The sequence below is a fragment of the Stegodyphus dumicola genome, chromosome 4 (genome assembly GCF_044657685.1).
Source record: "Stegodyphus dumicola isolate Sdum_Otavi_A_Nest chromosome 4, ASM4465768v1".
NCBI classification, from domain to species: domain Eukaryota; kingdom Metazoa; phylum Arthropoda; class Arachnida; order Araneae; family Eresidae; genus Stegodyphus; species Stegodyphus dumicola.
Window position 1 is genome coordinate 9,714,040 of NC_140771.1, and position 15,611 is coordinate 9,729,650.

The 15,611-nt window shown below is 31.9% G+C and overlaps 1 protein-coding gene across 1 annotated transcript in view; it reads right to left on the reverse strand.

The window, feature by feature from the left end:
- LOC118187796 (fatty acid synthase-like) overlaps positions 1-15,611 on the reverse strand; it is a 109,939-nt gene that overhangs the window by 38,785 nt on the left and 55,543 nt on the right. Inside the window, 3 exon segments of the mRNA XM_085814528.1 lie at positions 5,366-5,520; positions 10,722-11,919; positions 13,405-13,587. Coding sequence (XP_085670654.1) covers positions 5,366-5,520; positions 10,722-11,919; positions 13,405-13,587 — 1,536 coding nt within the window.

Sequence of the window (15,611 nt, forward strand, 5' to 3'; positions counted from 1 at the left end):
AACCTATTTCTCTGTAGCTGATAGATGTAAACAGAGCGTTTATTATAATATGCACCAAGCCCACAAAAGTCATTACCCAGCTTTTATGTTCTCAACCGTTGGTTGTAGACATAAAGGAGTTACGCAAATGGTTAAACACGTACTTGAGGTTAGCGTCGTCGACTGCGGTGCCGAAGGGTTCAGGTTCGAATCCCGAAGGAGGCATGGATGTTTTTAAATGTATAATGTCCGAGAGTTTATAATGTCCGAGAATGTATAATGTCCAAGTGTTTTTAAATGTACCCTCATCAACCTTTTCTCCTACCATCGACCTCTCGAGAGGTCGATGGTAGGGGAAAGGGGTGTGAGACACTCGAATCTATATCCCACGGAGGTAGAAATGAGCAAAGTCGCACTGTCCCCTGTAAGGTGTTCAAGGCTGTTGCCAACGACAGGCGTAATCTTGCAATCCTTACCATGAGGGAATTCGTGGGCTTGGGCTGACTGTAGGTCAGACAAGTGAGCATTGGTTTACAACAACAACAATGAAAATGTTTTAAATGACACAAAGATTCATGCTTTTTTAATTTTAGATAAAAAAAATAATATTGCTGTTGCTATTATGATGAATTTCGCTTGTCTGATATCAGAGCAATCCCACGAAATTCACATTTTCGTAATTTTTGCAAATTTTCATAATTTTTACAAAACTGATTTTATTTTTTAAATTTTAGAATGCTAAATTAGGAATCATTGCGTCATTTAAAACAATTTTGTAACTGCGTAGGGTCATTTTTTTAAAATTCAGTTTTGTTCGCCGAAATTCTGTCTTCCTGCCCGCTGGCTGAATTGCTTGTTTTGGCTTATAAAGTGTAATTTGAATTGTGAAATTTTTTTAATTGTTTTTTTACTGTATTTGGTGTTTTATCTTCTTCTATATTTTGTAAGTTTTAATGAAGATGTTTTGAATTTTTATGTATTTTTGCCTTGCTGCGAAGTGAGAACTGGATTCATTGAATGATAGATTAGAATTAACAGAATGGTTCATTAGAGATACATTTCTCGTTCAGCGATTTCAATTCTCACTTCGCGGCAAGGCAAAAGTACATAAAAGCTCAAAGCATCTTCATTAAAAATTATAAAATACAGAAAAAACATAAAACACGAAATACAGTTAAAAACAATTAAAAAAAAATCTGAAATTTTTCAGATTTTAAATTACGTCCAAAGGGGCGTTTTTTTAACGTTTTGAGTGTTACCTTTATTTATTAAATATCATGTTCTTTGCACTTAAACCATAAAATTCAGTTCAAGAGCAATATCGCAAAATAATGTCAAATTAAGCATATCTTTAGAATTTCTGATATACACAGTCTCGCGAGCTGGAGATAAAAGTATTTTTTTTTCTATATAACGTTGCCATTTCTCGCTTTTAAAGCATTGAGTTTGTAAATCAAAAATTCGTTAAAGTTTTACAAAATATAAAATCTATAATAAAACAAATTCCAAATTTGGGATTTCAGATGCCCATATTCGCAGTAGGATTTCTTCATTCAAAATTCGATGGCTCTATGTACCATTGTTTTATCACAATGCGAGAAATAGACAATCATTTATGCAGATTTTTCATTATTTAATTTCTTCAAATATAATGCAGGACTCTAACATTTTGTGGCAACAGTTTGAAAAGTGAACCGACGTTTATGAGTCCGACGCAAAATGCCAAAACGAAAGTAATAGTCCTTCGGGACTGAAATCCCTTTGGACTAAAAAACAATTTTGCAATTAAAATTAGAGTTTCTACGCAAAAATAAGCAATTCGGCCAGTTCGAAGAATTTTGTGTGCATAAAACTGAAAGTTTATTTTTGTTCTCACTGGGCAAAAAGACACGCAAGTTGATGCACCAACTGAATTCACTATTCTACTAAGAGTTTCAAATGTAAACAATAGCGACTTTGTTAAGCTATGTAGCGGCGTTTTAAATTGTTTTTGATAATTCTACACTGCATGAAGATTAACTAAAAGCATACAAACCTTAACCAGAATATAAGAATAACATAATTCAATCACTTTTAAAGCACAAAATGCACAATTTACCAAAATATAAGAATAAAAACTTGAACTCACCAAGCCGGGTAACAGATTGGGTATGTTTAGTTTTAATTAAGTCTTTTCATTAAAGTTTAATAATTTCACTTAATTTTAAACACTTTGGATTATATGCTATTTGTTTAAAGATAAAATTTTGATTTGAATTTTTCACTGAAATAATTTATTATTTCACTGACGTTTTCATTCCTTAACTAGAATTCTCTTTATTTAAGATACAAGATTCTAATTAGAATTTACTTTTTTCCCTTGCTTTGGGAAGAGGCAAGAATTTTCAGGTGAACTGTTATAATTAAAATATATTGAAATGGGAATACAATATTTTTAAAGTAACAAAAATAAATAGAAATTATTTTGTATTGCTGATTGATAATAATGTGGTCTCGTATTTTGATTTTTTTAATAAAAAATATGATGTGGACATTACATGACCTCCTTTTACAGAATATTAAATTATATACAGTTTTCCTGCATTTCATTTAAACTTATTTCCCCGAACTTCATTAGATATATTTCTCATTTAATTAATTCATTTCTCACTTCGCGGCAAGGCAAAAATACATAAAACCTCAATATATCTTCATTAAAAATCGAAAAACATAAAACACCAAACACATTTAAAACAATTTAAAAATATTATACTATTAAAACTAGAGGTTCTACGCAAAAAAGGAACAATTCAGCTAATGGGAAAGAAGGCAGATTTTTCGGTGTACAAAACTGAAAGTTTACTTTTGTTTCCACGAGGCAAAAAGACGCTAAAAGTGCAGAAACTGACTTAATTCACTGTTCTGTTAAGTTTCAAATGTAAACGAATAAGGCTGCTATGGTAAAAAAAGGTGTCCGCCGATAACATCGCGGCAAAAACATCGCGAACGAAAACGTCACGGAGAAAACAACGCAAGGCGAAAACGTCGTGCTGCAAAACATCGTGGGAGAAAACATCGCAAAGAGAAAACACCACAGTTCTAAAACATTGTGGTACAAAATATCGTCGTCGAAAATAAAGCGGTTCAAAAACTTCGCAGTTTTAAAACATCGTTGTCGAAAATATCGCGGTAAAAAATGAAGTATCAACAAATCATCGCAGGACGATAACATCGCGCAAACATGCTTTTTTCAGGCTTTAATAATTGTAAATGGATATTTTCATAATGATTTATGAGCGCAAGATGGAAAGAAAGATTTTTAGTTTCACATTTTTGATTAACTAATAAATTTTGTTGAAAAACGAAGAAGGAAACTTAATACTTAAGAATAAACTGAAGCAGAACAAGAAATAATTTTCATTATAAGAGTATTAGATTTAACAAAAGTGAAGAAAATAATCTCATAATTAACTTCGCAATTTTTTAATAGATAAGATCATGCAATTACTTATCTTCCTTTTTCTAATCTTTTTTAGATTATACTTTTAATGAAAAATTACCAGTAAAAACTTTATCAAAAATTATTTATTAATGACCTTTGTTAGTTAACTATGTCAGTTTAAAATTCTAATTAGGTGCTATAAGTTGCCTTAATTTTCTATGCTTAAATTTACTTCTTACTTTTCAGCAAAAAATTATTAGTTAATAAAAAATATAAAAGTAAAAATTATCCTTCTTTCCATCTTGCGCTCATAAAACATTATGAAAATATCCATTTACAATTACTAAAGCCTGAAAAAAGCATGTCTACGATGTTATCGTCCTGCGATGATTTGTCGATACTTCATTTTTTACCGCGATATTTTCGACAACGATGTTTTTAAATTGCGAAGTTTTTGAACCGCTTTATTTTCGACGACGATATTTTGTACCACGATGTTTTAGAACTGCGATGTTTTCTCTTTGCGATGTTTTCTCCCACGATGTTTTCGCCTTGCCTTGTTTTCTCCGCGACGTTTTAGTTCGCGATGTTTTCGGCTGTAACCTAAAAAAAATTGGGCTTAGTTGCACTTAAACAGCTGTTAAATTGTTGATAAGTCTACAACTAATGCATGTAGATTAACTAAAAGCATAAAAATCTTAACCGGAGGATAAGAACAACACAATTCAATCTATTTTAAAGCAAAAAATGCACAATTTACCAACATATAAGAAGAAAAATAACTGAGTTCACGAACCCGAGTAACAGAGTGGGTATATTTGGTTTGGCCCATTTTAAATCCCTTTTTGCAACCCGTTTTGGGAAAAAGAGTCCTTTATTGCATCCTTCCGTACAAATATCACGCAAAAACATCGTTAAATTGCATTCGATAGCGGCCAAAATGGATATTTTCGTTGAAATATGATACTCGAAAATTTTCGCGAATACTTCCTTTATTTCGCACAAGGAAGTAAAAAAGATAAAAGGATTTTTATCTAACCTAAAAGGGTAACACATCTTTGAGGTGCTGAAAAGAAGTCTTAATGAATATTTTAATAGCATGGTGTGTTTTTGACTATCAACGATTAATTTTTTAGTTAAAAAGAAACATACCTAATTTCTACTAATTTTTGACAGAATATTTAAAAATTTTCATGGCTTCATTGCAAATTTTAAATTAATAATTCAAAACTTCAGTCTCTTTAAAAGATAATTTTTATTGCAATGGTCGTTGATTATTTAGTGAGGAAAATGAACGGGAAGGAGTATAAATAAATTCGTCTCTCCCCAATCTTTTCAACAAAGACGTCTCTAGAAATGAATACTTGAATTTATGTTTGGTTCCTTTAATTTTATGAAATACCTATTAGATTCTAAAAATAACGCTGAAAAGGTTATTCGACGCTTATTTGTCCCCTCCCTAAAGGGAAGGTCCTTAGGAAAAGATAATATAGAAACAGAAGAGATAAAGTTATCCGACAAATAACAATCAGTCTGTGAGATTATTATATTACCTAAGGAAATAATGTTTATTGTACTGTTTATCAGAAGAACGATAAAGAAATCCTTTAAAAATTAATATTCAACATGTTGCAGGAAATATCTCATGTCATGTTTTCGAAAACTGAACCTAAAAGTGACTACAGATTCATTCAAACATCTGTATTTAATAAATGTATAGCACAAGATTTTATTTATTTAGATGCGTTTGTTCTCAGTTCTACCTAACTTTGAAGTTAGCTAATTCCTTCTCCTTAAACGCTGAAAAGTTGTATTTAATAAATAACTATTATACAATTTTCAAAAAATATACAATGCAGTAATTTAAAAAATACTCATTATTTTAGACATTTTAATCAATATCATAAATAAAACAAAGTTTAGAAGTTTAGAAGAAAAACTTACAAAATATACTAGAAATTTTACCTCCATGAATTCGTAAGTGCCTGAAAGATCCCCATGATCCATTCTTCCATACATTCATGAGCAAGTTCTTTTTTACAATATGATCGTAAAAGGGTTCGTCTAAGCTGAACGGGGGCAGCTGTGGCCCCTTAGCTGGCTGCTCTATGAAAACACATCTTGAAAAGAAAAATAATATTTTTTATAGTTTTAAATTTAAAAAAACTTGTTATAATTCAAAATAGAAGTGCGATATGAAAAAAAATATTTACATAAAATTATCCCCAGTTTTACGAAAATTTGCTTTACTCTTTTCACAATATGTGTTGACTACTGGTTATTGATGATTATGAAACATTCTTTGAAAATAGAGCATTTAGGAATATCGACTTTCAACTCGAACCAGACATATGTAGAATGTACAGGTGATGGTAACGTGTCAGCTTGATAAATTCAGAAATCGTTGAATTACTCAATTGCCCTCTTCAGTCTTCTCATGCCGCACCACCAATGTATCGGACACTTAATAGAATATTATATTTCTGAGGCAGTTTCACTATTATGAAGTTATATTTATAAGAGCTCTGTTCTCATCAAATATGATTTCAGTAAAACATTTATTATTCATTTCTGCGGTGATAATGAACCCAGCGATACTGGCTTTTTGCAGACAGGTAAGTCTTTAGAGAAACTACTTACCTTGTTGATAATCAAATAGGAGAAGTAATAGAAGAAAATAAAAAGAAGTTATAAAAACGTTTCTGTCAAATTGGTAATTTAACGAACGAAAAATAATGCATCTTCTATTTAATTCATGGGATATCTTGGATTTAATGAAACTTAAAGACTCTAATATTGGTTCATGCAGAACTAGTTCATTCAGCGTCAAAGTTATGGTACCGAAAACTAATGCACCTTCTATTTAATTCAAGACAGATCATGGAACTAATGAAACTCAGGACTCCAGTATTGATTCATTCCGAACTGGTTCATTCACGAAAAATAATGCATCTTCTATTAAATTCATGACAGATCATGGAAATAATGAAACTCCATTCCAGTATTAATTCATGCGGAACTGGTTCATTCTGTGTGAAAGATCTGGGACCAAAAAATAATGCATCTTCTATTTAGTTTTTGACAGATATTGAAACTAATGAAGCTCAAGACTCAGCACTGATTCATGTGGAACTGGTGCATTCCGCGTGAAAAAGATGAGACTAGAAAACAGTGCACTTTCTATTTAATTCACGAGATATCACGCAATTAGTGAACCTCAGAACTCTAATACTGATTCACGAGGAACTGGTTCATTCAGTGTGAAAGATGTGGTAGTGAAAATAGCGCACCTTCTATTTCATTCATGATAGATCACAGAATTAATGAAACTCAAGACTCCAATAGTGTTTCATGCGAAACTAGTTCATCTAATGACAAAGATATGGGAGAGAAAAGTTGTAAGTTCGCTGAGAATTAGTCATCTGGTCATCACTTGCATTTGCGTTAATTTATTTAGATATATGATTTTGAAGTTAATTACGAATTCAAGATATTGACAGATATTACTGGTCAGCGCTTGCATTTGTTTTCCTGCCGCAAGTAAACTCGCGAATTTGCTTTTCATGGCGTAATTTATAAGTGGGTGTGATAAAACACGCGAGCGCTCTCCGTCCCTAATTCTGTTGTCTCAAAGTGGCGCCCCGAGGGTCGTATGTTGCCATTGAAGCAGTTTTATGCGTCTCGCGAAGATATTTCAATTATGAATTTCTTGAAAATACAGTGTTACAAAGATTTTAACTATTTGAAGAGTGAACTTATATTAGTTTTATTACCACTAAAAACTAACGTGCACAATGCACCAGAAAATCTATAATTGGAGCCAAACAATTCACAGTGTGATATGAAACTTATTTCAAAGATTTGAAGATACAAATTTTATCAACTAATATTCATACATTTCAAAAATAAATTAGTTACGAATTTTTGCACTACGAGTGCATTTATTATGTTCATTAGGCATTTATTATTTATTATACACTTGTTCGAGAATGCATTTGTTATGAATAGCTTTTTCCCCAGTGGGAAAAGTTAATTAAAAAAAGTTGATATGGACACATGCTTTCCTTGTATTCTCTATTAAATTGTACACATTTTTTGCTGCATTTAAATTTATTTCATTTAAATTTACTTCCTCAAATTTCATTAGATATACATTTCTCGTTCATTTGAGTTCTCACTTCGCGGCAACGCTAAAATACATAAAAACTTTACACAACTTCATTAGAAATTGTAAGATGGAGGGGGAAAAAAAAACCTAATACACTTGAAAAAAGTTTTTAGAATTAAAATTAGCGTTTCTACGCAAAAACAAGTAATTCGGCCAGGGGGCAAGAAGGCAGAATGTTTCGGTGCACAAAACTGAAAGTTTATTTTTGTTTGCCACTCCGCAAAAAGACATTGAAGGTGCAGAATCTGTCTTAATTCATTATTCTACTGAGTTTCAAATGTAAATAAATGGCGGTTCCTTAGGCTTAACTATTCAATTAAAGTTTTAAGTTGGTGATAATTCAATAACTGTTGCATGCAGATTAACTAAAGACAAAAAGCTTTAACCGGAATATAAAAACTTAATTCAATCACTTTTAAAGCAAACATCCACAATTTACCAACACATAAAAATAAAGAACTAAGCTCAGGTAATAGAGTGGAAATGTACATATATATTTATATACTATTGGCACAACCGATTGCAAAGAAAAAGTTAGGAGCACAACTATATGTTATAGCAGTCCCATATACAAAATTTCAACATTCTACGGCTATTGGTTCTTGAGTTAAGCGGGATACATTGTAAGGATTATGTTAATTTTATTAACAGTTAAATTTTAAGTTCCTTTCAAATTCTTAAAGTCAACTTACTACTTCCGGGCAGAACGTAGTTTTGGAATCTTGCTGAATATTTAATGAGGAGGAGCGGTATTTAAACCACGAAGTTACTTACTGAGTCAGAGAGAATCAGAGTTTCTGATTTACGCGCGTCTGCCTTTTTGGCCACTCTCTCTCTCAAAGCTGTTATTACGCTCGGCCGTACTCAGGCCGTTGCTAAGCTTCGTAGTCAAATAAGTTAAGGGGCCAACTCGATTTGAACCTTGATGGCTTCGGCTATACTTCTTTTAGTTAATCTTGGCTTTAGTTTAATTCTTAGTCTCTTTAGTTCAAACCCAAGTGCGGGCTTTGTTTGTACACTCCCAGGCGGAGTTTTGTTAAATCTTATTGGAATAATAAAGGGTTAGTTACCCTTCTATCTTGTTGTTTCTTGTCACCGAACTCAAGCGATTATTCGCTTATCAGTTTTTAGATTCTTCACTTCCAACATTAACTTAGAATTCCGAAGTGAGGAACTCTACAACATATATACATACGTAAGTATGTACGTATAGATGTCAAGAAGAAATCTCTTCTGAATCCATTTTAAATCCATTTACATTTCCATCCTTTTAGGCAAAAGCAGTTCTTTATTCTGTCCGTACGTACAGATGTCACGCAAAAACATTGTTCAAATGGTTTCGAAATCGGTTGAAATGGATATTTTCGTTCGAAAGTTTTGGTGAATACAATAGTTCCTTTTATGTTTATAATTATTATTTACGCATGATTATTCTCGTTTAGATATTTTATGTTTCATTTTTTCCTTTGTTGAAATGGGCGTGGCCTGTCATGACCATAGATACAATAGTTCCTTTACTTCGTACAAGGAAGTAAAAAAAATGGAGGGGATTGACCGATAAGCATCTACGGCCCGTGATAAAGATAATTTCTAGTAATTTCTATCTAGGCGACAAACATTATCAAAATCGAAACGCCATCAAGTGTCAAGCTGTAGGGAGAAATAAAAAAAAGATAATTATTTTACATATAACATATTTATTTTTATTTATGCCTCGAAGACACACTTAATAATAGCAAGAAACAATATTATCATTATTTAGTCTGAAGTTTTGTACTACTTGGAAAATTTCCTCTCAAAAGTTAAAATTTTCATAACTTCTTTCAGTTTAAATTTAGTTATTTAAGGCTTAATTTTTTAGAATTATTTGAATTATTATGTTAGAATTATTTGAAATAAACATTTGTCTGGAAATTTAATATTTATTAGTCAATATATTTCTATTATAAAGTGTAACTAATAGAAATGCCTTACAGGTACCAAACTTTAAATTTCAGAAAAAAATAAATGTAAGTTTGAATTCTTTTCATTTGCTAAATTATTATTGTTTATGTACGTTTTGAAAAGTACTTAGTAAGAAAAATTTTAAATTATTTTAAATATTTTTTATATCGTTAATAATTTTTTTAAATCTTGTTTAAAAAAAATTTGGTCCGTCAGCAGTTCTCAGATCGTGCTTGCGGCTGGCGAGTAATTTGAGTCCGAGAGCACTGCTTTGATTTATTTTGTAAAATGTGCATCTTAACATCTTATCATCTTATCAGCAACATACTCAGTTTTCAAAATATGCGAAATCAACGATACGACTGTTCAAAATTGTAATATCTTTGATTGGAGTAAACTGTTTTCTCTATTTTCTGTTGAAAAGAAAATAACGATTGAGGTACTGTATGAAGAATAAATTAACATTTACTATAACTGTAAGGAATTTATATTATAGAGAAGTTCTCCATAATTTTAATAATAAGAGTTCAAGCGAAACAGTTTACGAAAATAAACTGTGTTTTCGTCAGAAGGACATAGTGTATTTTCATATGGTATACTAGGCGAGATTTCTGGACCCTAAACGTCCTCAAAATACTGTATTTTGTGTTCGTCGAAACATACTAAACGTTTCACCACAAACACTTGGGAAAAATGCCTCAAATCTTTATAATTAATTTTTAAAATGGCAATTTGTTTTACTGTAAACATGAAAGAGAAAGATATTATCATGTAATACTAATTATTAAAATTCTGAAACGCATTACTGATAGCAACTTTGGAGTGCGGAGAAAATTCATATCTTCGTTAAAAATAATAATACTACAATCTCAGTTATAATGGAATACGTTACAACGGTAGAAACAGAATTGGAAATGCAACTAAAGGCTGTTTTCTAAACAAGAATATTTGAAAATACATTACGATAGAAAAAACATTGAAAGGAATAGAGACAGTTCTTACAGATTAATAAGAAGCTGGACTATAGTAATCAGAAAGATCTTAAAAGATACACGACTTTTGTCGACGCAGAATCAAGAAGAAAAAAGGAATTCACGAGCATTTTGTTTTCGGAAAAAAAAGCAACATAACATATGAATCAAATAATATCTATTTCATAATATGGCTTGCAGAATCAGTTGCAAAGAATGAAAGAAAAGCGAAACAAACCTGACTCGCTCTCCACCTGGTTCATGCTTCAAGCAATTTACCATGCCGATTGTGCCGCTTGTGGCATATTCTTCACATGCTAACCATATTGTGCCTGAATTATCGTCAGCCAGATGTAACTTCAGTTCTTCAACCCACTGAAAATTGCTGTTTTCTGAGATGGTCAAAATTTTATGTTCATTAGCATTTGATGGATGGCGAAGTAAATACAGTGATCCACATAAAGAATACGAAATTTTACTTATGATCACCAAGTTATTTTCTAACAAGATTTTATTAAGTTCTACCTCCGATTGTGTTTGGATTTCTTGGCCGCATAAAGTGGAAAGGAACTTTTCTGGTGCTGAAAATTCTGTCTTATGATAAAGGAAGATAAATCCATTAGGTTTCAGAACAGAAGATAAAGAACTGATGAGATCTTGAAGATCTTGTTGTGAACCTTTCAAGAATGAACCGATCACGACATCGTGGCTCTTTTCATTCGAGAAATTTGCTAAGGCTCCAATGTCGTAAACTTGAATCTGATGACTTTCTATAAAATCAGAATCCATTTTTACTGGGAATGGGGATACAATACTACTTTTAAATCTGACATCAGGATAGTCTTTGGTGAGTTCTATTATAATAGGTAACACACAAGCTGTTCCGAAATTCACTTCTAACAGATTTATTCTCCTGAAACTATTCTCCGAAATGATATCAAACATGATTCTCATCGAGCATTGATTCAACAATATTTTGTTTAAGAAATCTTCTCCAAGACCTTTCAAATATGATGAAATAAATTCTGCTCTTTTTTCAATCAGATTATTTATTTTATCACTTTCTGAAATTTGTTGAAGAATTGTTAATAACTGTTGTTCTTCCTGAGGAATTTCCGAAAGATCATTTTCACTGTCTTTGTTTATATTATTTATGGTATCATTTTCTTGTGAAAATTTGGAATAAGATACATTTACTTCTAAAACTTCGCCTAATTTATCGATGACAGCATTGCAGGAATTTTTATATTGCAGTATTTGTTTCCGGTGTTCTTCAGAAGGAGTGTAGACATTTACATAAGGAATAAATCTATATTGTTCTAGAATGGGTTCAATTATATTCAGACGACGTGTGGCCATATCAGCAGAGAGTTCTGTAATTTCGATTCCAGCACAGCGGCATCTCCTCATATTTGCATCGTATGTAACAGAAACACCTGGAAGTAACAGAAATGTTATGATAATATACACATAAAATCCACACATAAAGTAATAGACAAATATCTCTAAATAACTGTAATAATAATGTAATTATATTATACGAAGAATTTCTGAATGGTAAGCTGAAAGCGTAACACTTGCAGTGTATAACTCCATTTTACACACATTAATTAAATTAATATTAAAAATCTGAAAGCTTTGAGATTTTATATTAAGCCTAAAGGGGCGTTTTCTTAACGTTTTGTGTGCGACTTCAGTTTCACCGAGGATTCTGCTTTGAAACAGATGAAGTATAAAACCTAAGCTTGAGCAGTTTCAATGCTACTCGTATATTGTACAGAGGGACGCAGACTTGTGTCTCATCACAAAAAACACACGTGTATCCTTTCGTCGACACCATGATGTTCTCTCTATCTAGGGAACCCATTGGTACTAGAGTGGTTAAGATCACTGAATGCTTGAACCTCAGCCACATGCTTTGCCATTTTGCTTTACCATTTTTAGTTCGAATAGACTCTCACTATCATTTATAGTCAAGCAGTGGCTTGACTACATTAATGAACAATTAGTTGCTTTTGTTTATTTAAAGTATTTTAGGGCTTTATTAAAGTTTATTTAAAGTATTTTTGAGATTTATTAAAGTTTATTTAAAGTATTTTTGGGCTTTATTAAATTTTTCATTGTGTCATTCAGAAACATGGTTATCCTGTTGCATTTTCTCGCGGCATCGATATCCTGATGAAATAATATGACAAATGAAACACTGCTTTTATCTTAACTTTTTTATGTTATTCTTCTTTCCAGCTTGTTACTTTACTGCATTAAGTTCTCGCCACTTTGATACGTAATTTATTCATTTTGTATATATTATTATTGCTATTAAATTCAATGTTGCCTTTAGCTGATTGACCTTTTCTTTTTGTCGTTAGTAAGGTTTTATTTGAACTATCTGTCATTTCATCGAAGTAGTAGGCTATAAAAATAAAATTCTGTGAAAATCATACAAACGTCACATAATGCATAAAACAAAAACCTGAGGTTTTTACAAAAGAGGCTTAACAAATATAAGAGACAAGTGAAGAAAATTTCTAGGCTAAATTTTAAGTTAATCATTTTCTATGACGTCCACGTATAATACATTTATAAATAAATACATTTTATAAACCAAAATAATATGGCTCAGATGTCGTTCCTGAATTATAAGAATGATGTAAAATCAGTACATTTTAATATTTTGAAAGGTTTCTGAAGTTTCTAATGTATAACGAAATTTAAACATAATCAGATATGTTAATAAACTAACTATCAACTTTGGGAAAAGTATACAGTGCTGAGTTTTATACAGAATATATTAAATCAAATATCGAACTTGGAAATCCCGAATTAAAATTGTAGCTAGTATTATATCTCAGCTACATGCTTTCGTTTCCTGTTTAAAACACTTATGTTTACTTAGGGTGTCAGTTTGAATTTGAACTTACCTTTGATTTCATTCTCTTTGTTTTCAGCGATTTTTTCTTTGAAAAAATTTGGATTAATTTTAAAGGACAAAATAGCAGTTGGTAGACAGAATGCTTCGTTCTGCGTTAATACTCCAGAGAAAAGAAGGAGTGAATCTAAGAAAGGAATCCATTTTTCATTCCAAGATGCAAGACCTCCAGTTCCTAAAATTATTCAATAGAAGAATTACTCTGTAATTAAAAAAATTGCTAAATATTGAAACAAAAATGAAAATTTTACAGAAGTAAAACAATTGGTTTCCTGAAATTCTTATCCTGAAATCTTTGTATAGTTTTTTGAGATTGTGGAGAAAAATGAACAGAAATATACAGAAACAAATAATAATAAATTATCACATATTCTAAATCCATTGTACAGTTTTAAGTATTCCAACATTCAATTACAGTTAAAAAAAGATACTGAGATGCTGATAGCGTTACAAAACCAGCTTCGCGTGTTTAAATTTAGTAGTCTTTAAAGCATGCTAAGAAAGCGTAGTAGGCATGCAGTAGGCAAGAAAGCGGGAGAAATACCTTATGTATTCACCATTTTAAAGAGCGGTTGGGTATTAGGGGACCCAATCGCCAAATCCTGGTGATGGAGAATCATCATCCACCTTTTTTTAGTTCGGTCGCCGGGACTCGAACCTTGGACCTCTCGATACGCGCCGAGTTTGCTGACCACTACACCACGAAGGCATGCTAAGAAGGCGGGAGAAATACCTTATATACTCTCGAAATACGTGCCGAGGGTGCTGACCGTTACACCACGAAGGCATGCTGAGAAAGTGGAAGAAATACCTTATAATCCTAAATACTAAACAATTAACCATAATAAAATCCACACATTTTTTATATATGCGACATTTTTCACCAAGGACGTCAGTTAAAAATAAGAAAGAAATAAGAAAGTCTGAAAGATCATCTAAAAATTCAAATAAAAACTAAGCTGAAATATCAGTGAAGTAGAAATATCAAACTTAAATCATGCTAAACTCCACAATTCTATATTAGAATTATTGGATTTTTTTTCAATTCAAAATTAGTAAGAGATAATAAATATTCCAGACGGTCTTGAGCCACCTTTTTAGCAAGTAATCAGTCGAAAATAACTACTATAATTTCTTAAGTAGATATATCAAATAAGCAAACATATATTAATATGGATACTGATTTATAATCGATATGAATTTATATTTACAATCGATATGAATAATACCAATATCACCTCCACAATTTTGGAAGGACAGAGCGAATCTGGTTCAATACTTATGCCATTAAAAGTGTGACAGATACTGGAACCTTGGCAACAGCTGCTTTCCCAGTTAACTCTACAGTCATGAGTACAGAAGTATCTAAAAACATCAGCTAGCCCTATTTAACTATTAACATCAAGGTTTAAATCAATTGATATAAACAAGACAGGAGAAATATAGAACTATAACATCTCTGTAACGTCGGAGGTTCTCAACACATTAGCATAAGAACAACGACAGCTTAGTGAGAATATCATCGTATTAATAAGAGACTCAGATGATCAGCAAGCCGAAGAAACCTACAGTCCCACCTACTGGAAAAGTGAACAGCCTAACAGATAATATTCTTGAGCATATGGAACGAAACACAGACAGGCAAGATTCGGCAATTGTCAGAAATTTCTTTGTCGAAATTAGAGTTATCCTCAACTAGCGAGAGATGACAGTAGAAAGGCAAGAGGGAGACTTTCAAGAACTCAGCTTGTTCAGAAAAGGCAAATTTTCAACTTTCAGCCGGTGCAAATTTAGAATATATTATTCCAGTACCACGTTTACAATCAGCAGAGAAAGACTCATCGAACCATATATACGAATTGAAAACCCTTTTCTGCGTGGAATACTAGATCGTCTCGGAGCTTAGACACCAACCTTCCATTATTGTGAAAATGACGAGACGCCATTCACTTTGAGACAAGTAGGAAGAAAAGCTCTACTTAAAGTAAAGTTGTCAGAACACGTAATCAAAGCAAAAAACACAGACCATCCACCTAACAGCTCGCAGTTGCAAGTGGCCAATGAATTAGCCTGCGAACACCTCACAAACCCAATGCTACAAATCAGCTCTACTCATACAAGCATATTCTTCGTTCAACACTCAAGAGAAACAAACCGACGTAAAAAACAAAACAGGCAAATTGATAACCTTCTGATTAT